At 39.4% G+C, this 27,659-nt stretch overlaps 1 protein-coding gene across 2 annotated transcripts in view; it reads right to left on the minus strand.

Moving 5' to 3' along the window:
- Nucleotides 1–791: 791 nt before the first annotated feature.
- The window catches only part of LOC136873784 (small ubiquitin-related modifier), a 49,675-nt gene continuing 22,807 nt past the window's right edge, over nucleotides 792–27,659 (minus strand). For both annotated transcript variants that reach the window (XM_067147005.1, XM_067147006.1), the window contains exons 3-4: nucleotides 1,647–1,724; nucleotides 792–1,571 (exon numbers count right to left, since the gene is read on the minus strand). In XM_067147005.1, coding sequence (XP_067003106.1) covers nucleotides 1,422–1,571; nucleotides 1,647–1,724 — 228 coding nt within the window. In that variant the 3' untranslated portion in view covers nucleotides 792–1,421. The remainder of the gene's footprint in view (nucleotides 1,572–1,646; nucleotides 1,725–27,659) is intronic.

Below are 27,659 nucleotides of genomic sequence, written 5' to 3' on the forward strand. Positions count from 1 at the left end.
CCGGCAAGGTGAGAAGGCTGGAGTGATTACACGGGGAACAAGGTGCACTGGAAGTCTTAAAAGGTTTCATTAGAACTGGAATTGCAAATGCTCTGGGCAGATGTTAATCTCATACCTTATGGATTTAGGAACCTGGTGATCCCATGTGCAGCCAGTACAAGTGATCCACACGAGAACAGTCGAAAACCTGACATCAGGGCTAAGCTTGTCTGAATTTTAGTGATGTCGAGTACTGGTAGCAGGTCTAATTTCTTCATCATCCTGTACAGTGAAATAGAAGACACGGGACCGCATTGACTGAGAATGGAACCCTACCTGCTTTATACAATTGTAAAAAGTAACATCACATGAGCACTACTTCTGAGAAGTCTCTTCAGAGCCACTTATCCCGTATGGACAGCATCTGGGGTCTTATAGCGGGAAGATTGAAACTTGATGTTGAAAAATTGTAACATAACCATTACATTTCCTTTTCTTCAGAATATTGAAAAATTTCACAAAGACTTGTGAGTATCCAATAGCTACATTCAAAGAAGTACACAGTTCCTTCATAAACTCTCAAATTAAGACAGCTATTTCATCACCTTCAAATTTCAGTCGTAAGACAATGAAGTTTCATTGAACGCTCTAAATTTAGCATGTGATCTGGTACAAAGAAGACCAAACAATTCATTTTTCTTATTTTATTTAGTGACACAGCATACAACAGGCATTAGGCACTCACAACTGTGAAGTGAAGGGAAGAAAATAAATAAAATTACAACAGGACAAAACACAAAGAGCATCACATCTTCAGAGCTAAAAGGAAATATATTTATTAGCTGTTTAATTACATTGTGCTGTGGTTCACTTTCTAAAGAGGTCTCCCCTCACCATCACAACAGTTATGGAGTACAATTATAAAAACATTAAAATTAGAAACTAACAGCTCTGAAAACTGATCTGTAAAAAAAGGGGTAACTGATAAAGTCAAACAGGTTTTATTGGACACAAAAAAATACTACTTCCTGAATAAACAAACATATATTGCTAGTAACAATGGCAAGCCCAGCTTCACCTGGTACTTCCATTTTCAAACCAGCTACTGACAAGTCCACAATATTCAAGCCAATTAGTGTACCATCTATATCCATGGTGCATCCTGAACTTCTCACTTCTCCCCTAAACAGTCAATGGTTACACCAAATCACAAGTCTTCACAGAGATAAAGTTGTTTTACAGTTTCAATTTCGAATGGATGGATAAATTCTGAACAGAGCAATTTCTCTAACTACGATGAGAGAGGGAGAGAGAAAAAGAATATTGTGTAGGAATGTAACACTTGTTTTCAGGAGTTGGGGCTTCGCACCATCTTAGTCCTCAACATTACTTTAAACAGGCAGAATATAAAATTTAGCCAACACGGTTGGTACACAATAGTTTTAAGATCGCATGGCCGAGAAATGCCCTCCTGTTTGTTCTTGATAGACTTCGATTACATCATCATTTTCCATCTCCAGTTGCTTTGGTGTCTCGTCGTCATTTATCCGCCTACCATCGAACAGGAACCTCAATGAGGTGACTGGAACACCCTGCAAGAAAACATTAGTCAAGAGTAATGTGGTAAATTTTGAGACTCTTAAGGAGACTGAAATAACAATATTTACCACACGCTCACTGTAGGACTTCTTTAACTTTCCCATCTGTGTAGTCATCTTCACCCGAAAGTGGATCTCATTTGAATCCTGAAACAGAAAGAAAAAAAAAAAAAAAATGAGCCTGTCAAATGAGAACCAGACAGTCTAATAAAGATGTCTATTCCCAAAAGGAACCTGAAATATTTGTTCCGAGTAAGTAAATTTATAATACCAATCTAAATGGTCTGTTACTGGACATACTCTCATTCCTGGTTGCCAGCGTTTTGCCCCAGTGTGCCAAGTTGGGCTCATCAGTTGGTAAATAGCACTTCTACCAAGACGCATGGCTAGTGCATACCGTGGAGGCCACTGCGTAAGCTACTTGGAGACACCGGCAGTGCCAATGGGTATGAGAGACGTCTCATTTTCAAAAATTGATGCCTGCCTGGCCATCATATGATAAAGATGTTGATTCCCATACAGAAGCAGAAATATTTCTTACGAATGAATTAGCTGGAAAATTTACAAATGTCTAATAACGGACCAACTATATTGGTATTATAAATTTACTCTTTATTCCTTTACCATTTCAGAGAAAACGGCTGAAGAGAATTTAATGAAAATCAGTATGTAAAGTTGGGAGATGAGCCACTACAGTCTAGGCTATAAATCATTTTATTCACACTGAGTGAAATTATAGTTTAGGTGAAGGCCTAAAATTTAATTTTCAAATATTTATATTATACATTTTTACTGTACCGGCTATAACACATATTCATGAAATTGTATTTTTGTTGCTAAGTCCACATCAATGCCGAGCCATGAGAAAATGGGTCAAGGAATAAGAAACTACAGTTTAAGCTATAAACAATTTTATTCACCCTGGATGAAAAGGAAGTTTAGAGGAAGGTGCCAAAATTTAATTTTTAAACACGTATGTTATTCGTACTATCGAAAAGTACTATATAACAAAAGTTATAGAGAATACAATTTCCGATCATTTATGTTTTATTCAGTTTTACCGTATCGACTATGATAAGAGTGGTATTTCAGAGTCAGAATAAAATTAAATGTGAAGGCCAAGCCTACAATATCGAAAGTGCATAACATTGATCAACAATAACATTACATTGACCATTGTTTGTTCTGATGTTCTTTGTCTTTTATGTTGACACTTAACTCTGATAGATGGGATTACTGCCGTGTACCGAGTACAACGGCCAGACTGAATACTGATGGGAAATAGCTGGGGAGTTAGATTTCTTCTTGAGCATGCCATTCCTCTGATTCATACATTTTCTGATACTGCCGGTACGTAACACACTGGTGCATAGTAGTATTTCAGCTATTCGAGCCCTACTCTGAAGCGCTGTTTTGAATGAGCAGAATGCACACTCAACGCAGAGGCTCCCTCAGTAGTAGTAGTAGTAGAACTGGTCTAGAATTACAATTTAGGCCTACTCAAAATTCAACCCTGAAAAGAGCCGTTTCAAGAAAAACTCCTTCCTCTTCACTTTTATTAAATCTACATTAATTTTATTACAATACCATGGTTCAAATAACCATCACTCCACGTGAGATTTGTGCTGGACAAAGCGGAGGAGGGACAGGTTTTTCTCCAGTACTCCGGTTTCCCCCGTCATCTTTAATTCCAGGAACACTCTCCATTCTCATCATTCTCATTTCACAGCATCTATCAGTCATTACTAAATCACTTTGAGAGTGGAAACCCCAGGGCACTAATAGCCTATATCTGATTCATTCATTACATCCTTGACCTGGACAGTGACTGGATAACACGCTGTGGATTTCAATTTTCATTTTATTCCAAATTAGCAGCGAAAATGGGGTTTCTCCTCTGGCTTGGAGGAAAAAATTTGCCTTCAAGACAAATGGATTTTCCCCTCCGTCAGTGTAGTGAACTGAGATTTTTCCAACTCATTGGGTACTCCTAGGAAACAGGTAAGTATATGGGCATAGTTTTTGATCTGGTACTCACTCGAACCCCCTCCACCCAATAAAAACGAAGAGTGATCACGGATGTCTGTGGCCTGGTCATTCCAGCTCTGGAACTTTGGACTGTTAGATCGGCAGCGTACTACTGCATCATAAGTAGATCTTCAACACGGACAAAAATGAAATTTATAACCTGCAGCGTAGTATTGTTTGTTAAAAGTGACAAAATGTGTGGTTTCTCATTTCAATGAGTATTTAATATGAAAGCATTGCTTTTAATTGCGTCATTCCTACTGACCTTATTGTAATGACCTGTGTTCATTTCAGTTGGGAAAACTACTAGTAGGGTCTTTCCGAGGATCTAAAAGTCAGGTGGAGAGAGTGTCTGGCATTATAATGAATATACGCCCCAACCTGATTTTGACTGGTGGTAGGCAAGCCATTACAACAAAAATTCTCTAACCCAATCTTCATACGAGAAAAGACGCTTCGTGACTTCCCCGTCGCGTTTCTAGGGTAACGTTGAGGGCTACCCAATTTAATACAATCTTAGTCGCAATGTGTACACTACCTAACCTAGAATGCTGTATACAATGTAGAATTCCGCAGCAAAGCACGGGTACATCAGCTAGTTAATCCTAAGCTATTTGTGTAACATATGCTCTCCTACCATTGACCCCCACCTACTCCCATCGATCATCATTCTTGCGTCCTCAGAGAGCTGGGTTTGTTTCCCAGTAGTCTGAGATTTAAAATTGCCAGGAGGGCTGGTTAAAGTGGTCAAAATGGTACGTGCAGCTCACCTGCATTAGGGGGATGCCTAAAGAGAGCCACACAACCTCGGGATGACTGAAGACATGAATTTACTCTCATTCTAACAGTCCATAACATCCATCTTAGAATCGGATTATCATAATACATTCACTTATACCTCTGTAAAATTGAATATTCCACAACTAAGTTTGTTAAGAGACTCCTTTCCAATACATAGCAAAGATCTAACAGCATTATTTTGGTATGATTAGGATGATTGTTGCTTAAAGGGACCAAACTTCCGTCTTCTATCCCTAGTGATAAAGAGCTAACAGAGAATTTAACTGCTTGAACCTGGGCAGATGAAGTTAACTGAGAGTTTAACAGATTGTTATTCTTAACCAAGATTGATGAAATGCTCATTTGGTTAAGTTCACTGTTAAATTATTTTAACAGGCAGTTAAATAAACTGGTCCTTTGGCATATAACTCCATTTTTTCAAGTGTCTGAAGCCTTCCATATTTTCCCCTCTGATTAGTGTTAAAGAGTATGGTGGCCTATTTGTACTTCCACTTACAACAATAAACACCACCAGTTTGAGTTACTCACTTCACCACCAACCACCTCGTATGCCCGGAGAGTTGTATCAGGGATGCTTTTTTTTTTTCGAGTTAGTAAATAATATACTAGAGGTAGTAGCAGTGACACTGTCTGCGAGAGAATCATTGTAGCCAGCGGAGCATGTTGAAATCTCAGCTGTTTGGGCAAAAAGCCCACTCCGCTGTGTTCTTCAATGTAAATAGGGGACCTTTATTAAAACTGTGTGGATACTGCTATGGTTTCAAATATGTAAACATTCTCAGAGACTACAGTATACTTGTGATGTTTCTCTTCAGTAGAGAGAAAGCCCAAAAAGAAGAAATACAGGACAAATGCTTGATAAGAGGATGGTGTTCAACTGCAATTAAGTAAACAAAATCAATTTACTCTTCATATCGAGTCTTCTAACAACACACTTTTAGAATGGAGATACGTATATTTCACTATATTTTGTGTAAATGTAATAAAAGGACAGGATTTCAGCATAATTCTGCTCAATGACCAAAATTTCCTCTCGTACGAAGCGAATAAGAAAGTTCTTAGGCCTAAAAGCGTTGGTGAGATTTTGGAGCAAAGTAGAAAAAAAGTGTCATCGTCGATTAACGGGGCCTTCTGTGCCCAAGTTGGTAGGTTCGATCCTAGCTCAGTCCGATGATGTTTGGTGCTCAAATGTGTCAGCCTCGTGTCGGAAATTTGCTGGTTCGTAAAGAAACTCTGGGACAAAATTTCGACACCTCGGCGTCTCCAAAACCCGAGAAAGTAATTAGTGGGATGTAAAGCCAATAACATTATTGTCATTATCACCACACCGTTTTCTAAACGTGATTACAAATGGAAATATACGACTCATTTATGGTTTCAGTCTATTATGGAATTTTTTATTTAGCTTTCCGTGAAATGTTTTTGTTTTAACATTTAAGTCGTAAAATGACTTCGTTTAATGGAAAGCGAGAGTGGTAAATGATACGATTGAAGAGAACTGAGTTACCTATACTAACTTCTAATATGGCAGAATAGTGCGGTAGATTTAAGCTCTACATATAAAGTTTATCCTTTCATTAGAACATGGCAACCTGATCGAATTTAAACCTACAAAACAGTGCCTCCCCTTTAATAGAACAATTACAGTAAGTAATACTTAGTTTACGATTTGCTTTACGTTACACCGATACAGATAGGTCTTACGGAAATAATGCGATAAGAAAGGGCTAGGAGTGGGAAGCGGCCGTAGCCTCACTTAAGGTATAGCCCCAGCATTTGCCTGGTGTGAAAATGGGAAACCATGGAAAAGCATCATCAGAGTTACCGACTGCAGAGTTCAAACCCACTATCTGCCGAATGCAAGTTCACAGCTACTTCGAACATTGGGGTCATTCATGTATGATCTGCCAATACGATGTATACGTAGGCATATCTTCGCTTTCGAAGACGTGGCCATTCAGTGAAAGAAAAATGTCTTCCCTTATTTTCTAAAAAATTAATTTCAGCCGCCATAGTAAAGTCCAAAGAATCTCATTCACACTGACAGGGAAAGAATCCGCAAAGTCAGTGCAAGTAGACCAATCCACATGACAATAAGTGTCACACAAATCATTTTATTCGCACGAAAATTAATTTCAAATAAATGGGGAGGTTTCAGATGCGATGCTCCGGCAGAAGGAACGGTCCTTACAATCATAAAGCATGTCAAAATTGAAAGTGCGTTCTAATTTTTCTCTAATATGAGCACCATGATTTACACCAGAAATAAAATAAAATAAAATTGAAAGTAAAGCACTTGCAAACAAAAAAAACATTAATATCATACTGAAAAGTTATTTGATTAGCGTTTTCTAATGCAGACTAGAATTGACAAGATTGTTATGAGCTTTGTTCAGACTTTATATTGTCAGATTTTTCTGGAATAGCGTATTAACAATTGTATTCTTTTATTATTAAGCAAGTGGGAGAAATTGGGAGAAATTAAGACATACGGTACTAATAAATCATTTTTCAGATAATTGATAAGTTGAAGCAATACCTTACCCTAATATTAGGTTTTATCAAGTTGTATGAATCATATCTTACGGATTCTAGGCCCAGGTTTATCAAATTTGTAATACCGCTACACAGTTTGTATGAAAAATATGTAGTCTGTTTCAGAACAGACTTTTAGTTCTAAACAATTATCCCCGATGAATTGGAAAGATGAAAACAAGAAAAAGAAGCCTAAATATTCTAAATTCCATATCCATGAGTTCTCTGAATCAACCACCCTATAACTTGTTTAGTTCTCGATTATGGTAAATTAAAGTTATTGTTTAAAAGTTCAATTGCTATTCACATGTGAAAAGAAATACCAGATCGCTTCTGATAGCAGTCTGTACAAATGAAGGCTGCACACGAATTCACCTTCGTGAATATCTTTCCATTCCACAGGTAATGCCTAACGTTAGGCCTAATATTGCCTGTCAATTTAACTAACGTATTGTATCAGCTCCCACATTCCTTGAAAATATTTGACAACATATTATCACTCCGTCACATATAATACCAACCGGATCCACTAACAGGCATGATTCAAATCGAAAACATGCAAAGGTCTGTAAATATTACCACGTGCTAGCCATGCATTCGAAGCTGAAGCGCCCGCAACATGGCGATGCGCTAAAGTGTTTATTCCGCTTAGCATCAGCGCGCTCTGTGAGTCTAGATAAGTAATATTAAAGTCTTTGGTTTGATTTAAGTAAGCAGAGATGCCAACTTTCAAGAAAGGTAAATCGTAATGCAGCCATTAGGGCACGGGGGGCGGTCGTAGAATTTTTTTTTTGTGATCATACTAACTTACATATCATTTAAAGCTTGTAGTTGCTGTTTGGTAAACGTACACTGGTGACATGCTTCTTCTTTTTTGATATCATGTGCGCCCTCTGCACTGACAGCACTTAACAGTTCAGGGTTCATATTAGCACGAAATTCAGTCTTGTTCTTCTTCATCATGCGCATCCGAAACACCGCGGCTACACACACTACAAAACACGTGTGAATGAGATTTTTAGAAACGCATTAAACAGGGCTATTCTTCTGAGTATACCTCCCTAATTTTTCAACTATATTTATTACTTGCGTCACTAGTCAAGGTAACGTAATTTCCTGCACAAGAAATCGCTTTATTATTTCAAACCTTTCGCATTTCGTAACACGATTAGCATATATCCTAGAAGAGCAATATGTAAATTTGGCAACCAAAATCGCAATAAATATTTCTTCAACAGGCACACACACAGTATTCACAATTAAACAGAGTTTGTCACTACTTTACCACCAAAACAAAGACAAAAGAACTCTCTTACTTGCGTGGAAGTCTGATCACGCGACAAACAAAGACAACAACTCCGCAAGATATACTACTTCACAGGTGATTATATTTCCAGTACTGGAAGCACACACTGCGTTCGGCACGTGAAAACTCGAAATATTCTTAAACAAGGGACAGGAAAGGGGTATAAATTATTACTGAAAAATCCGAAAATAATATTCTGAGAATTCAAGACGCCTTGTGTATTCTTTTGAACACTTCATACACTTAGATTTCAAAAGCAACAAAAAATCTTAATTTGTGGTGTGTCATTCGTAAAGGCGTAATTACATTGGGTAATTCGTAATTATTACGATTGAATCGTAATAGTTGGCATCTCTGAGCAAGGACAATAAGAAAAGGGTCACTATCAAGAAAGTCATCACATACAACCCACCGAAACAGAGGAACGAGCGCATGGGTGCACATACTGTCAACACAGGAGAAATTTCCTTGTTACACTAAAACTAGCGTTTCTCTGTATTCAAAATGTATAAATCCTACTCCCCTATCAGCTTCTCAAACTCTTTTCCTCAAGGGCAAGGCATTCCAAAGCCACATGATGGATGATGAGCATTAAAATCACCCAACAGGAGGAAAGGCACTGGGAGCTGATCTGTAAGATAAATTTCACCATTGATATTGAAAGCTGGCCTAGTGGGAAATATACGTCACAAACAGTAGTTATGACAGACGACGTAACAGGTACGGATATGGCCTCCAGCTCGTTTCTTAGTGCAATCAGTTCAGTGTAGGTATACAAATCCTGGTCATGGCCCTCATAGTACAGAAGTGCATATCTAAATAATTTTTTGTCATTATTTTATTTTTAGGCCATTTTCTCAATTTTTGCATAATTATGCCATTTTATGGAATTTATTAGAATAAAAGCTTTCAGTCATTTTCCCACATTCCAAAAGTTTTATGATTCATTGTTTTTGCGTATGGTACTAGATATTGACAGAACTGAGAGCGAGGATGAATAGGAAGACATGAGAATCTTCACAACCTTGTTCAACCCTTATTTCTTGGAATATCGACATTCCAGGAGAAACATCTGCGCTTGCAGCTAATCCGGAAGCTATGTTGAAATCGAGGAGGTAGGAAGACAAGACAACAGCAGGCCTAGTAAAGCCAGCCTTGTTAAGTACCTTAGTGCAACCATATGTGTGCTGAGTGGATTTGTGTTATGGGCTGCGATTGTTTTTAGAGTATTTAAAATGCCAAAGTTAAAGCCATCTAGGGCTGTTCGTTTCAAACATTTTCGGAATTCAGCAAGGATATTTTTACCACCAATGGTGAAATTCTTTTCTGCAAAATATGTTAAGTGAAAGGGGCAGGAGGTACGAGATTTACTGTTCAGCAACATATCGGTGGAGAGAAGTACATACGTGGAGTCCAAACTAGAAACAAACGAAACTTTTCTCAACTGTTACAGTCATCCTCCAACGGTGGTACCTCCTGTGCGTTTTGTAAAGACTTGTGTGAAGCTTTGGTTTTGTCGAACATCCCACTCTAGAAACTGAACAATATTAAACCGAGAGATTTCTTAGAAAGGTATACGGGCCAAGCAATTCCGGATGAGTCTACTCCGAGAAAGAACTACGTATCCCAATGCTGAGACGACACAATAAGGAATATCGGAGAAGAAGTCTGCGGATACAAAATATTTGTTTCAATCGATTAAACCAGTAATGTAGAGGGCCGTTACATTGTCAATGTTATCGTGGGTATGCTAGAACTAGATAGGCCAAGGAAAATATCTTTGCTCACTTCATTTATTGCCGTGGCCACCAAATTAGGCGGATGAGGGAAACTGCGCTGTCGTCAGATATGGGAACGGCAGAGCGACAGATGGTCGAGAGTTGCTTACCTCCGAGCACGGATTGGCAACGCTGGTCGTGCAGTGCTGTCTAGTTGAAGCCCATCGGCTCCAAGCCACCTTAACCGAGTCATTCCCTGTCATGCAGCTGTTGAGCTCGCACCGTAAGTGCAGTTAAAAAGGATAGTGAATGTGAATTAATTTGGGCTCAAGTCAAGAGAGAAATGGCAGAGAGGACCAAGAAATTCAAAATAAAGGACATAGAAAAACTCACGTCAGAAGCCACCGACCGTGTGACTGCTGCAGATTGGGATAAGTGCTTCAATCACGCGGAAAATCTTCAATCAGACGATTGGGCCAAGGAAATAGTAAGGGACGAAAGAATGGAGCCATTCACCATCAGTGTAAATGACGACTCGACAGATAGTGAGATGTGTGATGACTAAGAAATCTTAGACTGCCTTGAAGCTAGAAACCGATTCTTAATTCATTGTAAATTAATGTTAACCTATTCTTTAAAGTAGTCCTTTTTCCATATTACTCAGTACAATATACAGTATTCAAATATTTGAAGTTATAATGTAATAAAACTGATACGGATTAATACGTAATCTGAAAGTATTTACGGCGTCCTGCAGCCTGCACTGGCGCAAGCCCCCCGAACTGCCTCAGCCAGAGACATTTACATGAACGCTTTCCGGGCCATTTTCCAGGAAAATTACAAGACTCACGGAAATATGTTTCAGATAAAAAATATAAGTCAGGCAATTTTTTACATTTTTCCCGCAGATAAAATTTTATTGGCTGAAGAAATAAAAACTTGGCCGCTTACTGAAATTTTCAATACCTGATTCTACGGATTTAAATTTACTCGTTCAAGATTTTATTTTTAATAATTATTTGAAGTGGTTTATATGGAAAATAGTTATACCATTAAAATCAGCAGTCTTTTCTGAAGCTTGTAGTATAATTTGTTTTGAAACATTGTATGACGTAACATCAGGAGCTTGAGAAAGAACAACTTGCCTCGCGCTACGAAATGATGTGTTCAGTTAGACATTTCTTCGCCAGTTGCTACAAAACCTTGGCAACAGCGTAATTTCTCTGACCCGCCTAATTTGGTGGCCGCGACAATAAATGAAGTGCCTTGGAAAATGCCATCTTAAATCTAAAACTTGCAACAACTAGCGCAAGAAGTTTGAAATTTTGTCAACAGATGTCCCTACTAAAAACTGATGTTATGCCCCCTGGTGTGAAGATGGACTATTAAAATTGCCTTTTTAAATTTTATTTTAAGGAAACAAACTGAATTGATTATGTTTAGTTTTTGGTGTGTTAAAGTTTACAACACTTCTATCTCTGCCTGCCACTTCAAATGCTGACCAACAGAAAATTCTGTATATTTATTTTTCAGTCAATAAGCTCTGTCTTGTATCTAAGTTAATGAAAATTGGGTGTGTGTCGGGCCTTAGTCCAGAGTTTTCTGGAACCTTCCTATTGGGTATGTAAGCTGGCCCATTTTTCGAGCCAGGTTGCCTTATTCATCGGTCCAGTCTAGTGTGCGTGTTGGCGAAGGGAGGAGAGGGTGCCTCGTCCATCATCAAGCAGTCCCATGAGCTCGAGGTAATGGCAGTCCTTGGTTTAACTAAGCGATAGGTTTTGGCAGCTAGCTCGAGGGGAAGGTCCCCAAATTTTAATAACATTTTCTAAAATGTAAAATTTCAAACTTCTAATGTAAATTAAAAAACCAGCCAAAGGAACTTATACGTAATCAGGGAATACAGAGAGTGCTACCCTCTCGGGTTACCTATCACCTTAATTTTGAGGTGACCGTGACTTTGTAACCGTTTCTGTCTGTAACCTGGCAAGTTAAATATTTTCTCCATCTAGTCACCTCAGTAGCACAGGAATAACCTCTGCACCTTAATTTTGAGGTGACCGTGATTTTGTAACCGTTTCTGTCTGTAACCTGGTAAGTTAAATATTTTCTCCATCTAGTCACCTCAGTAGCACAGGAATAACCTCTAACTTCGGGCCATAAGCCCAAGTACGGTTAAGCTTTTCATTACAAATTTCAAGGAGTACAAGTGTCCGCCTCCACAAAATTTCGATTTTTGGGCCAGTAAATTTCACCTATTATCTTCAACAAAGACCCGGTAGAATGGGTTTTTCAATACCCCTGTGAAATTCGATTTCATTCCTTTTAAGTTAAGGGCTGCGCATCACATACGACAACAGTGCGAAGATCTGAACTTCTGAATAAACTACTAAACCTGGATTCTGTTCACTTAGTTTACTGAAAACATTCACAATGCACTGCCTATGGTCACTTCCGAGCGGTTTTCCTCTTTTGTGCTTCACTACACGTGATGGTCCTACCTCTTGCTCAATTTCTTTCACTATGAATACTGACAGTTGACTGACTGCTGCTGCAAGATGCAACACATCTCCATGCTGTACAACTTGGGACTTTCCTTCACTACGAGAAGGCTTCCTGTATTACACCACGCCTTGGGTCTTCTCGTTATTTAATCACTATTTTATTAAAACAAAACCACACACACCGGTATATACAGAGGTGCCAACCTTTGAAGTGGATTATCAGTAATCGTCCTCCGCCCCCGAGAAGAATTTCGAGTCAAGTCCAAAGCATGCTCCTTCCTTGTCGATAATGACACCCCCTTTGTCCTTCCCTCTAGCAATCTATTCGAAAGTATACCATATTACACAATAACATGTGCACACAACCTGTCAGTTCTGTGATAGGTTGTTTCTCACGCAGCAGCTGCTTTTCAGCGTAGTTTTTCTTTAAGCATCCTTCCCACTGTGATGGTATTTTCGTCCTCTGAACCATAAGCGATTCCAGTGCTGATGTGCTTAATGTAGGCCTTACTTCTTTCCAGGTACACTTAACACAGCAAAAACGACATTACTGAAGGATTTATAGTGGAGAAGGGCAGCGCCTGAGCTCCTTCATTCACAATGAATTTTACAGCGCTTGTGGGTAGCAAAGGAAGTCACGATCGAATAAGTATCGTTGCCAACTCACAAGCATTGAAACGAGGACGATTTAGGAGAAAGGCTCGAAAGGATTGAACATTTTTCCTTTTATTTTTACCGTTCAAAATTATTTTTTCGTGATGTCTGCTTTTCCGTAATAATTTCCCCTTTGACCGTAATTCCGTAATCGTGAGGTGAAATCCGTAATTATTACGGACAATCCGTAATAGTTGGCACCTCTGTATATATGACAACCATATTTTAATTTGATTACGTACTCTTCCAAATTCTTTAAATGTAATAAACTAAAAATAAAATTAATGCAACGTAGGCCTACTATTTTTCTTCAAGCTCACACAGTCGAGTGAGGGAGACTGTTGCTTCCCCAACCAACTACGTCCATGTCCACATGCATAGGCAAGGTGCTCCTCCTATTTGTTTGAATCAGGTTGAATGGTGCTTTTGGAAGACTGGTATGGTATAATGTTTGGAGAGTAGTCTCCTAGATAATTTTGTGGAGCAAAAGGTGCTCTTGGAAGATTGCATATTTTGAATACCGTCTCCTTGTGATGTAAAAGAAATTGGGAGATCCATCTCCTTGATTATGGAGCGAATGGAGCAGTAATGTTCAAGTCATATTTGTGAATTGGGAGCTTGATGCCAAGATTGTTAATTGGCAGCTTGTAGATTATTCTGATATTCCCTACATCGTACCTAAACCAACGAGCTAGTTCCGTAACTGAAATTTTGTTTTTGCAAAGCGAATTGTTTGTAAAATATAACATCTGAAAAGAAACCAAAAATAATCTTCCGATTGTCGTATATCGACACATTCATGCCTGCACCTTCTTCCACCTCTGTAATCCAGGACAAAAACACTCACTACTGAAGTTTTGTAATCTGTGAACCATGCTACAATATGTCGCCTCTTCGACAAACTGATGGGACTACCATGGCCTGAGGGTGTAAGGTATGATGTTCTGCCTTTTGCGACTGATGCAGCGCCTTACATAGTTAACCCTTTGCAGTCCAATTTTCTGTGACATGTTCCACCAGTCTGGTCCAAATTAATTTTGCACATTTATACCTAATCAGATTAAACTCAGAATTTTTATTAGTAATTATGATTATATTATTATTACCGTACATTCTATTGCATAGGAATTAGTTTTCATAATAATTTTCGTAGTCAAGTGCAGGAGTAAAAAACAACATACAACGTAATAAACTGAAGTGGAGTGATGCAGCTAGGCAGAACCTGCAGTACTCTAGTTTTCTGACCTGATGAATAACTTAGTCTAGGTGGCTCACTATGATATGTTGCATTCCCAATTGTATGTGCGGAAGTATGTTCAGCATCACTTGTACTGAAATTATCAACCCTAACCTGAGAAGCGCCATCATTGCCCTGTGCCATATCCGCTCCTCCACCCCGGCCCATTAGTTTGTCTTGTTTTTGTAGTAGTCACTGGAACTTCCTCTTCTGAATCTTCAGAAACAGCATATGATGGTCCGGGATCATTCCGCGTTTTTTTACGCACAGGTCCAGTCGCTAAAGTTTCACTTGCAGTGCTGGAGTTCACTGCACCTTAATCTTCACTTGGCAGTTCTCTAAACTCTTCGTCTAATTCAAATAAATAATCATCGTCACTGCTGTCTAAATAAATGTGCATACATATTTCTTCTTCATTCATTTTTGCCGATTTTATATCGCAAATTGAACTGAGACAATTCGCTTTCACAGATAATCATGCCTAGTGCAACACGTGTGCAGCACTACTCTCTGCAAACACAGCTGACAGGCCGTGGGTAACCATGACGACACATGGCTACATGTATCTCGTATTATATCCATGGAGATAACACAACTTCTTTTGTGCACAAAAATTTGCTCTAGAAACTCGAGGGATATCGATCGACCTCAATTAGGTCAAAGAACTTCAATAAATAACTTCTCATGTAGACTGAAACAATGTCGAGGTGAGCTCGACGTTGGACCGGTTACAATAAACCATGATGTCGAGGTCACCTTGACGTTGGACCGGAAAAGGTTAAAGCTGCCAATGCAACCAAAGCATTTTACTAAAAAAAATGGTCCATGTAACCTGCCTAGCTCACTTTTCACAGAGTGGCTGAAGAAGTCAGATCAAATTTTCCTGAAGTTGACAAGCTTGTGCACCCAACTAAGAAGTTATTTACTAAGGCTCCATCACACAGGGAACCTTTCAGATCCCAGGCACCCGGGCACCGCAGCCTTGCATCACACGATGGGGTACGTGGATCCACTTGTATTTACTATTGTGACCAATTTCAGACAGGGAAGCATGTAACAGATTCTTCTAACGTACAAGATGCCAAGGCCATTCAGATGGCTCAAAAATTGTTTTTGGATACGCAGATGAAGGGAAAACTAGCGTGCAAAGCAAATTTCAGTTTCTTGTTGTCAATTGGGAACATGCATCAATTTCAAAAATATTTTTTTTGAAAAGTACACCAATGAAATAGTACGTAAACGTATTACATTGTGGTATGTTGCCTTGTTTTATACCATTAAAAAAATATTTAATAGTGCCTTTCCGCTAGGCGAGTGAAACGGCCTCTGACGTAAGCGGCGCGCTGTGACGTCACGATCCAGTACCGCATGGAGCTCTACCAGCCGTTGTGCATCAGCCGTTGCTAAAAGCCGATTGTTTATTATTCATGATCGCGAATAACTTCGAAATGTCAGAAGAAAGGTTCAAAACAGCACAGTCAGACAATCTACCATGTGTAGATGTCATCATTCTTGAAAAATGTGACTTTTGTGGCCGCAGAAATTAGCGGATAACAAGCAAGTTTGTAAGTGGCGTCTTTTATATACGTGCAATGTACTGTAACCCATAGTATTAGGATAACAACGAACCTGGATAGATATCACATCACTTTCAACATTTCCTTCTAGACTGATTCCCCTATTAAAGAATAACATTACATTTTCGGGCTTTCAGCATTAGTAAAGTAAGAAATCGGATTTCAGCACTAACATAAACATATAGGTAGCATTATAGTACTAGTCCTCCGCTTCTGTGATGTAGTGGTTAATGTGTGCCACTCCCGGAGGCCCGGTTTCGCTTCCCGGCTCTGCCATGAAAGTTGAAAACAAATAGTACGAGGGTTGGAACGGGGTCTACTCAGCCTCGGGAGGTCAACTTAGTAGAAGGGTTTCGAATCGCACCTCAGCCATCCTCGAAGTGGTTTTTCGTATTTTCCTACTTCTCCTCCAGGCACCTAAGGCCACGGCCGTTTCCTTCCCTCTTCTTTGTCTATCCCTTCCGATCCTCCCATCCTCCAACAAGACCCCTGTTGAGCATAACAGGTGAGGCGGCCTGGGCGAGGTAATGGCCCTCCTCACCAGTTTCATCACCATACTCAAAGTCTCACGTTCCAGGACACTGCCCTTGAAGTGGTAGAGGTGAAATCCCTCGCTGAGTCCGAGAGAAAACCAACCCTGAAGGATAAACTGATTAAGAAAGAAAGAAAGAAGGAAAGAAAGAAAGATCATAGTACTGTAGGTCTATAACCTATCATTTCTGAAAAAAAAATATATATTTATGGTTGGGGCAACTGGCCTACCCACTTCCGGGGCCCATGAAAGAGAATTAAATATCTTTGTGGAGGGAAAAAGTTAAACATGATAAAGATAAATATGACTTCATCTAGTTTTCACAAGTTGGGCTGAGTGGTTCAGACGGTTGAGGTGCTGGCCTTCTGACCCCAACTTGGCAGGTTCGATTCTGGTTCAGTCCGGTGGTAGTTGAAGGTGCTCAAATACGTCAGCCTCGTGTCGGTAGATTTACTGGCACGTAAAAGAACTCCTGCCGGACTAAATTCCTGCACATCGGCGTCTCCGAAAATCGTAGAAGTAGTTAGCGGGGCGTGAAGCCAATAACATTAATTGCATTTGGCTTTTAACAAGCTGAGCATATCAGGAAAGAAAAGTGTCCTGGTGACATTTTAGTCGCTCAATACAGGAATGTCTTTGGGTGCTGTGACTTACTTTTTGTTTTTTTGTTTTTGCTGTTTGCTTTACGTCACACCGTCACATATAGGTCTTATGGCGACGATGGGACAGGAAAGGCCTAGGAATGGGAACAAAGCGGCCGTGGCCTTAGGTACAGCCTCAGCAATTGTCTGGTGTGAAAATGGGAAACCACGGAAAACCATCTTCAGGGCTGCCAGAAGTGGGGTTCAAAACCTTCTATCTCCCTGATGCGAGCTCACAGCTGCGCGCTCCTAACCGCACGGCCAACTCGCGCGGTATTTTTACCCTTCGGTTTATTGACTTGGCTTGTATAACCTAAAACTTAGGCTAAGTTGGATAATATTTTAAACACCTACATCACTATTTTCACCTGTGTGCAATTATGGTATTTATTTCATTAATATTATGATAATTATTATAATTGAGCATTGTTAACTTATAAGACCCCAACAAACAAGCATTGGTCTTGTGTAGAGTTATACATTTATTAAATTCACGTTGTTTCCTTTCATGATGTACACGCCTGTTCTTTGTTGCTTTATAGAGTATTTAGATATAGCCTAAATTTCTTTACCAATTAAGCTCATTAATAAAGACATACATAACTGTCCCATGCCAAGATATATTGGTAGAATTAGAGCTGTCAAAATGGTTCATAACCCCTTTGATTTATTATCTTGACATGGATCACCCAAAACATAGGTTAGGTTTGGAGAATACTTTAATAATCAGCATTATTTAATGCACTGTTTATTACTTTCATATTCCAAGATGTAATTGAAGCATTTAAATAAAGCATCATACATTAAAATTTAAAGTTTTACCACTAGAACAGCGGACATGGAAAAGTGATTTGAAAATTCAAACAAATTCATCTTACGTTAAAATCTTCAAAAAAAATAAACTGTAGACTTTCCCGATATATCACCAGCATTTCTCCGGCTCGCCAAAATCCATTTCTCCCTAGTTTTAGCGTCTTTGGAACATGTATAAACAATTTGTTTGTATGCGATGTGCTATTGCACATCGGAACTCTACACCATTTATAAGTTTTCTGCCTCACTGTCTGCGCAGGATTCATTTTAAGTCTAAAATATACCACGCAGATTATTATCCGATGTATAGACCTCGAATTTAATAAAACTAGACACTAACGTAAAGTAGAAATACGCGAAGTGTATCCTGCTTCTCACAGCGCACTAGGCCTACGTGTTATTTCGTCTGCTAATTCAGTCAACCTGTACGATGACGTCAGACCAATGAGATCGCGTACTTGCGTGACGTGACATTTTCGTAGATTTTTATCATGTTTGGAGTTATTATTTGTACATTCTGATCACATTTTTGAATTCTGCATGAAATTTTGAATCAGATTAGCATATTTTTAATTAAAACCCCGGATCATGCATGTTCCCTATTATTGTAAGTCTACAGGAGTGAGGCGAGGCTCTAGAAGAAAAATCAATTTAGTCAGAACAGCCACAGATGAATTAAAATGCATTCGTGGCAATTCTGGTGTGGCAGCGTCTGGCAAACAAACTTGTTCTTGACAAGAACTCTGGTTTTAATATTTTGTGCTCCATCTCTCAGATTTTGGCGGGTGAAGATTTCAGCATTACTGGCATCCAAGAAGAACTTACATCCAGTGATTTAGGGCACTTTATGCTCCAGTAGCATCCATAGACGTTGAAAGGAGATTTTCAAAGTAAAAAAACTTGCTGTTGGACAATCGTCGTTCTTTTTCCCATGAGAATCAACGAATGTTCAGTCATCTACTGCAACGCAGAGTGAGGTAAGCCTGTCATACATTTTAAGTGTACATTTCGCAAGCCTCTAATCCGATAAAGAATGAGTACCTAACGGAAGAATTCTCTTTTTTGTTCTTCAGATGTTGCACCCTTAAAGTTCGACATACCATGAAGTGTTATCCTTGAAGAAAAGAACACAGAACTTGGAGTGCCAAACAATAAGACTGAAATAAGAACCAGTATTTGTGTGCAAGTAATTCATATATGTCAAATAATTAGTACCTATTAAAACCACTTCAACATACAATGATGTCTGTTTGCATTTTGTGTGCGATGAAATCATGTCAGTTTCATTCAAATTTTTAGGCATTTAAGTTTTTGGGTAATTTTATGGGATATTTACAGTCATTTTACAGGCCATTTTTAAACATTTTAGGACATCAAAATCCAGGACCCTGCAGATTATACTCACTGCGAATTGAGTAGCTGGCGGACTTGCTTGTTTGTGTTAAGTTATATGCAGACAGCCACTTTCTAACCAGAACACTGCTTCTGTCTCCATCCAAAGGTGGAGTGAACTCTCAGCATCTATCACCTTAATATATAAGTAATAATAATAACGTAAACGTTTCCACCTTTTCAATACTAAAATATATTCACAAAATTATAAATTACATGGTACTAGTTTCGACCCATCTAGGGGTCATCATCAGCCGTATTGGAGCAAAGATCACTTTTGGCGAAATCCTAAGAAAATGTTATTTTAAAGAATAACAAGTGAAATGAGATGTTATTATGGTAATAGTTAATAATACAAGGAATATACATACTAAGAGGTTTTAACAAAGAATAAAGTATAAATGGGGTGTTGTAAAAATTATAATCATGGAAATCAGTAAGTTCTTGTATTGAAATGACATATATATATGATGATGACCCCTAGATGGGTCGAAACTAGTACCGTGTAATTTATAATTTTGTGAATATATTTTAGTATTGAAAAGTTGGAAACGTTTACGTTGTTATTATTATTACTTATATATTATTCTCAGTTCAATACGGACCAAAAACATGAAATTCATAACCATTAATCTATCACCTTGTCACTGGGCAAGCTTTGGGAGATGTTGAACATCCTGAAAGTCCTGCAAAGGCTCTTTCAGTGGCAGGGTGCCGTCCTACGAGGTGACCGCACTGGTTTAGGAGCAGGTGTTCCACCTGGCACTGACACACGCTCTGGATAGAGGGCAAGTTTTCTCCCTCAGAGGACGGGAAGAGCTCCCCTGTTTCCCACTTTCTGTTCTTGTTTACATGGGCTGGGAGATTCTTAGCCCTGATCGACCATGCTGCCACCGCTAGCACAAACTTCTTTACGGATGAAAATGCGTTGGTCCAGAACTTACTCTTCATGGCGTTGCTCAATGAAGCAAATGCCGCCTTGGGCACAGCAATCTCAGCGGGTGTTGCTGGAACAATGAACTTTACAAACTGTGCTTTAAGTCGAGCCTTTGAAAGTTTGCTTGGAAGGATCATTAATAGAATTAATGTTATGGTGCGCTTCCTGGCATGAAAGATCATCCAGGGTCTTAATTTCCTAGATCACCTCACTGAGACAGACAGGCCAGTTTCTATCTCAAGGAAAATGAAGACCAAGTCAGTTAGTGCATATAGTTGAAGTGTGCACTCTTCCTCACCATGAGCTTTTCCACAGGTAGCAGAGATTTGCTCGAACGAGATACCAGAAGTCTGAATCTCTGGCAATTATGGTACAGCAAAACTAGGTTGTTACTTTGACCTCCTCTGGTAACACTTAATTTGAATCAGACAATGAGAGAATGAACCAAATTCAGAGACTTGTGCTCTTCTACTTTGATGGGAAGATCGCCAAGGGGTCACACTTGAGTAACTGCTCAGCCTGAGGTGGAGTATGAGTCTTACCACTGTGCATTTTCACAAGTTCAACTTCACTGTAGTACTGAACAAAATATCTGTCCTGACAGCAACCAGGAACCTACGAAAGCTGGATCCCAGACTTTCATGCTGTGTTGTTCCCAGGGGGATTTTCCCCAATGGAATTAAAATGTTAAGAGACTTGGCTGACTGGCTACCCAGGACAGGTTTTGGTCATTTGGAAGCCATGGCCAAAATAACGACCCCCCCCCCATATGCCTACCAACTGCGATAATGGACCCCTAGTCACCATGCAGCAAGGTAATGGCCAAGTTCCAATGTTAAATGATGCTGTATACGCATGTACGCCATAATGTAAAGCAACTTGTTCGGCTCATCTGCTCAGGCATTTGGGTGTGCAGGGACTTTTATTTTAAGGTGAATGCTACTGCAAGATACAAGGCGCTCCCACCCAACGGTTGTGGATACTGTTTGGGCTTTGAGAATAGTTGCACACGTAAGAGGACCTTCCTCATCCGGCATGCACGAATTTTGAATTGGTCTACAACTAACCCTCATGGGGGGAATGAAGGCTACATGACTTAGTTGCCCTCTATGACAGGCAGAGATTATATAAGTTAAAAAACTAGATTATTGGTTCCACGTCAGTAAGTTTATTGACAATTCAAAGTTGTAAAAACATATTAAAATAACAGGACAGGTTTTGTTAAGAGACTTTTAGAAGCACAGTGCCGATCCACTCTTCGGAACTTGTTCCGTACTATATTTGCGTATCTGATCGGCGACTTCTTCATAATGTTTGGATCTATCGATGGGCAGTGCTATTCCCTAAACTTATACAGTGTCTCATAAACAACAATTGAACTCTTCAAGAATTTGCTCAGTACTATATCTGGATACGTATTTAATTATGGACTACATCTTGTACAGTGCTCTAACACTTATGTCTTACTAATGTTCATGACTGACACGCAGTATCCTTAAAATTTTACAGTGCCTTATAAACTGCAGCTGATAATTGTGTAGTATAGTGCTTCATAAACTGCATCTGACAGTATTATCTAAACTTTATATTTTTACCTGTGCATCTATCAATGCACAGTACTCCCTAAAAATTTCAGTACTTCACTATCAGCAACCTACTGAATTCTTTATACTTCACAATTTATATATCTGTGCATTGTTTTACACCTATTTGTGATCGGCTGATGAGCAAAAATACTGGTCGAAAATGGTACCAATTTTAATTAAATAGGAATGTAAACTTACATTCCTTATTTTAATAGTATTGAAATGTTGAACCATTTTATACTTTCTTTTAACTTATTAGGACATGTTTTAGGCACGTTAGGCCATGTTCGGCCAGCCAGACCGACAGGAAATCAAGTGCCGCCCTAAAAGGTTGAACGTGTTACCGACTTCCAGTAGTGTCAACTTAGCCAGCGTACAGATCAGACGCAAAAATAGAGCTGTTATTTCGTACGTCACAACATGACCGCATGGCTTGTTTTAAAACTTTATTCCACGGGTGACCACTTGTACTGCAAACATTCATGCTTGCAAAGGCTGTCATAGAAATTTTTTTACCAATAGAGCATGTCAAAAAACAGTAAGCCCTATGGGCCCGAAACCCATGTTTTAAGCCCCTAAAACCAACCGTTATGGAGATATTGGCACCACACTACCCCTGCTCTAGGAATCGGATAAGAAAATGAACTGCCGTAACCATGGCAACGTCAGCTCTAGGATTCTACAGTAGAGAGATTATGTACAATATATCACAAAACCTAACATGTTACAGACGTTAAAATTGGTACTTGGAATCTCCTTTAAAAATAAATGAACATCTTCTATTTTTTTTACTGCGTTTCCCATACCTGTGGTGTCACGCAACTGTGTAGCAAATATTGATTTGACCCTGTTTTATGCCTGGATGCCCCTCCTGATGCCGATCCTATGTGTAGGGATGTAATTACAATTGAGTGTTCCTGTTGTGGTTGGTAAAGTGGTGTGTTGAATGATATGAAGAGGAGAGTCTTGGGACAAACACGAACAACCTGTCCCCGAGGCAGAAGAATTAATCACACGCGATTTAATTCCCTGACGCAGCACGGAATTGAACCTGTAAACCGAAGGCCTCAACGCTGATCACCCAGCCAAGGAGTGGAGCGGTTTATAAAATTAATATATCTACAGTATACCTCAAACGTGCCAGCCCTGTGGTGTACGGGTAGCGTGCCTGCCTTACATGGAGGCCCTGCGTTCGATTCCTGGCCAGGTCAGGGATTTTTATCTGGACCTGAGGGCTGTTTCAAACTCAGCCTATGTGATTAAAACTGAGGAGGTATCTGACTGCGAGATAGTGGCCCCTGTCTAGAAAGGCAAGAATAACAGCCGAGAGGATTCGTCGTGCCGACCACACAACACCTCGCAATCTGCAGGGCTTCGGACTGAGCAGCGGTCGCTTGGTAGGCCAAGGCCCTTCCAAGTGCTGTAGTGCCATGGGGGGATATCTCAAACTTTACATGTCACAGACGTGAAAATTATTTGGTATCCCCTTTAGAAATAAAGAAAACCCTTTCTTTTATTTCGACTTAAAAGAGGACTGTTTCTCACATGTAGAGTTCCATGTCGTATGTTCCAGATTTAGGTCTACCAGTAGCTTGGTCATCTTAGCCCAAAAAGGCAATGCCACAAACATGGTTTACAAAGAGGTTCTAGGGTAAAGGAAATACAGATTTTTGGCGACATTTTACACTTTAGGGATTTTAACATAGTGCCGTACCGAGGAACAATTTTTATCAACTTACGAAATCTAGCGAGCGAAGCCGTGGGTAACAGCTAGTTTGCTTGTAACTAACTTATACTTAATTATGATTCTAAAAACTAAGTGGTAAAATATGTGAACATAGGCATTTGTAAACACAATGGACAGTTTAACAATTTAAAATGACGGTGCTAAAATTGGTATAGACATTGATTCTAATAACAATGACATCCAAAACACAGTAATATCCTCACAGTAATCAGTAATATCCTCACAGTAATAAGGTTTGGCTAAAATTCCCAAGTTCTTTGTCTTTTAAAAACAATTGTTGGTTGACTTCTTATATTGTATACATTAAAATTTGAGTCATAAATCCTGTTAAAACTCAATGGTATCTAAAGCTTAGTCTTAATATGCGTGTCGAAGAGGTTGGAAATATTCTGCATCATGTATTGGTTTGAGGCATGCTTCTGTAATTTATTAGCTGTAAACGGTAAAATGCAACTTGTTGGTAGTTCCCTCGATCTGGTCTTGATTTGACGAGCAGACTTTACAATGGAAGCAGTTCATTTTTATGAGAATTTGGACCAAGAAAGGGATCGGATAGCAGGCCGTTCGGGACTCTCACTCTTACCCACGGTTTCTTTAATCTTAGGAGAGCCAGCAGATGGTTTGCCGGTCTTCTCCCCCTTTATGATCTGGGCTTTGGTAGGAGGACTGGACTTTGCAGCCCTATTTGGGGAAATCTCCCCCCCCCCCCGTTTTGGTAGGAGAGGACTTCCCAGCCGAACGTGCCTGGGAAGTAGCCTTCCCAGACAACGTTGGCAATACTGAACTTGTAGGTTTCTTTGAACGTCTGAACATATTTTACCACTTAGTTTTTAGAATCATAATTAAGTACAAGTTAGTTACAAGCCAACTAGCTGTTACCCACGGCTTTGCTCGCTAGATTTCGTAAGTTGATAAAAATTGTTCCTTCTTTGAACCTTCACTATTCTGCAATAATTATTGTTGGTGGCTATATTCCATGGTTTTCTGTTAATGCTTGCTGCAGGCACAAAATTCTCTGGTGACATCTGTACTTGTGTGACCTTTTCAGCGAAGGAGATGGAGAACTCCGGAGCAGCCATGGAGTTAAACTTCCTCCGGGTATCAGGATACGATAGTTTATCCGGTGTTTTGATCTCCTGGATCTTTTTCTTCTTCAAGGGGGACAGTCCTTGGATATTGGAGCATCATACCAATGCAGTTTACGCACACAGCTGGTGGTGTGCACGACACCAGTATTCACCAATGTTCCACAGAGCCCACAGGTCAACGAACCTTGACAATGCAAAAGGTGTGTCCAAATTTATGGCCGTTATAACACCTCATTGGTACTGGAATATCATGTTGGACTGTCAGACAGTACAGGGTGACAGGGTGTGGAATGTTAAAATATGAAAGCACCCATATCGAGAGAGAGAGAGAGAGAGAAAGACACACACACTGGTAACGCCCAGATATGCAAGGTATCTTATGTCATCGTCAAAGGCCTTGACCAAATCCCCATTGAAAATAACTTCCTGACAGGAGTCCACGGATTTGTGCTTCTCAATCTTAACCTCCACATTTCCGAACATCATACCTGCAAGCAACTGCCTACTTTGCTCTGCGTTGACGATGTTTTGATCAGTACCGATTTATCTCGCAACTTTCGCATTTCTTCTACTTGACCATCAACAATATCTTCAACATAATTGCTTATTAAGCAAGGAAGGGCTGTTCTTCAGGAATACTATTGCATGCAACATAGTTTCTGTTAGGCACGTAAATGAGCGAATGATGCAAGTAGATTTGGCAGTACGAGGAATTAGGACGAGAATTGTCTCAGTGTATTCACCATGTGCGGGTGTAGATGAAGTTGACAAGGTTTATGAAGCACTGAGTGGCATTGTGGCCAGCGTCAACAGCAAGGGTAGGAATGGGTGATTTCAATGGGAGAGTTGGAAATAGAACTGAAGGATATGAAAGGCTGATTGGTAAATGTAGGGAAGATATGGAAACTAATAGAAATGGGAAGCGTTTGCTGGACTTCTGTACTAGTATGGGTTCAGCAGTTAAGCATAAGGCTATTACTGCTAAACATGGGAGGGAAGAGGTGTCAGATCCATAATAGACTATATCTTAACACACTTCAAATTCAGGAAATCTGTTAGGAATGCACAGTTTTCTGGGGATTTTTCGATGATAAAGTTCCGTAGCGAACTGTTACCTCTAAGCCTAGGGTAGAGAAAGTGAAATCTGTCTGCAAACAAATAAGGGTAGAAAATTTTCGGATGAGGAAATTAGACAGAAGAACATAAATATGATTACCGAGAAGTTGTGTAAAGTTTTAAATTCTCTGAACTTTTCTTTCCTCATTGCACTCCTTGCCAAATAAAATATATCAATGAAACTTTAGTCTACTTTTACAGGCAAACATGCTGCACCTTTCTCTGCAGCAAGATTAATTAGGTGACATTTGCCTGCAAATGTGGTAAAATCTTCTTTCCTCCTCCACATTGCTATCAGGATTCCCACTGTTTTCGTTCAAGCAAATTCATATCGTTTAGCAATTTACAAATCAGGAAACATTTTGCAAAACAAATGCCCCGCATAGCTGGCACAAATTTACAGGCAGTTTATGCTCTACGATTAATTATGTAAGTAAAGAATCTGCATTCGTTACAAAATTTACATCGTAGTTTTTACAATTAAAAGTTCCGTGTGTGATTCCGCTCTACACGCTGGACACATTCCTTATGTTTCTTCGTTTGGACATGTTCGAGTATATTGCACTTACCAGAATGCACCAATGAAAAAAAAAAAAAAAAAAAAAATATATATCCACATCTACAAGATAATGCAAAATGTGAAAGTTAGTCCCTTACTTGACTCACTCAAACACAAAGGGCCGATTGCAGAAACGGCATTTAGACAATGTCTACTATTAAACAATGCTTAAGTATGGCTGCCGCATTGCAGAGACGTTATTTATCACTTAGACACTGCCTAAAACCGATGTTCAACCGGTCATGTTTAAACACTGCAGAGAGCACTGTTTAACCTCAAATGACAGGAGTGAATTCACAATCAGAGGTTATGTGCCATGAAATATGTATTTGTATTGTCATGTTGAGACGATTCTGGGAAGAAAGGTTAGTCCGACGGCCTCTCTGTGGGTCGCCCGCTGCTAAATCCCAGCAATTTGTTTGACATGCACAGGGAGATAATCATAAAATAAGGTTTCGCTTTACGAGAGACTTGTTTCTCGAGACTGACTAAGTGACAGTCCGGTAACTGTCAACTTGAATAAATTCTTGGTAATCGATATATTTTATTATATATATGGGGTAATTTCCATGGAATTATAGGTCACTTCGACAACATACATATCACAATTACGTGTCCCGATCGTCCGAGGGCTGTCACATACATCAACCGGGAGAGATTCACTTATATTTACTGCCAAGTAAACACACAATGGTGAAAACTAAAAAGTAGGTTGTATGGGATTTTTATATATATATATAAAATCGCATAGGTTTTCGGCAACTATCAGATAGGAAAAGGCAAGTGGTGGTGATTATCGTTTAAAGAGGACTGGGGAAGAAGAGCAGTGGCCATAATAACAGCCCTAGTATTTGCCTGGTGTAAAAACAGGGAAACCATGGGTAACAATCTTCACGGCTGCCAATGATGCGTATCGAATCTACGATCTCCAGAATGCAACCTACATCTATATGGCCCGTAAACACACTCCATTACACATTACTACTGCTTCATCTTCTCTTCGTTGAAGCTACTGTATTTATGAGTAAATTACACTCGCTGTAACAACGCTATAATGAAAGTGTAAGCTACACTTCCCCGTACGGTGCCATGTCGCTTTAGTGTCGATAATATTATGAGATTTAATTTGCATTCAAAGCAATACTCTTATCTCTGGGCAAGTCATGCTTAGCCATATTTGAGTAATCTACGAATTTCATTGGTTGCGACAAGCAAAGAGTTGCATGAAAGATACTTCTGTCTCCATTTTCAAACCAAAATAGAAACTTTAAGGGATGTCTAGTTAAACATCGACTGAACATTGTTTACGCAATG

Source organism: Anabrus simplex, chromosome 5 (assembly GCF_040414725.1).
Source record: "Anabrus simplex isolate iqAnaSimp1 chromosome 5, ASM4041472v1, whole genome shotgun sequence".
In the NCBI taxonomy this organism is placed as follows: Eukaryota; Metazoa; Arthropoda; class Insecta; order Orthoptera; family Tettigoniidae; genus Anabrus; species Anabrus simplex.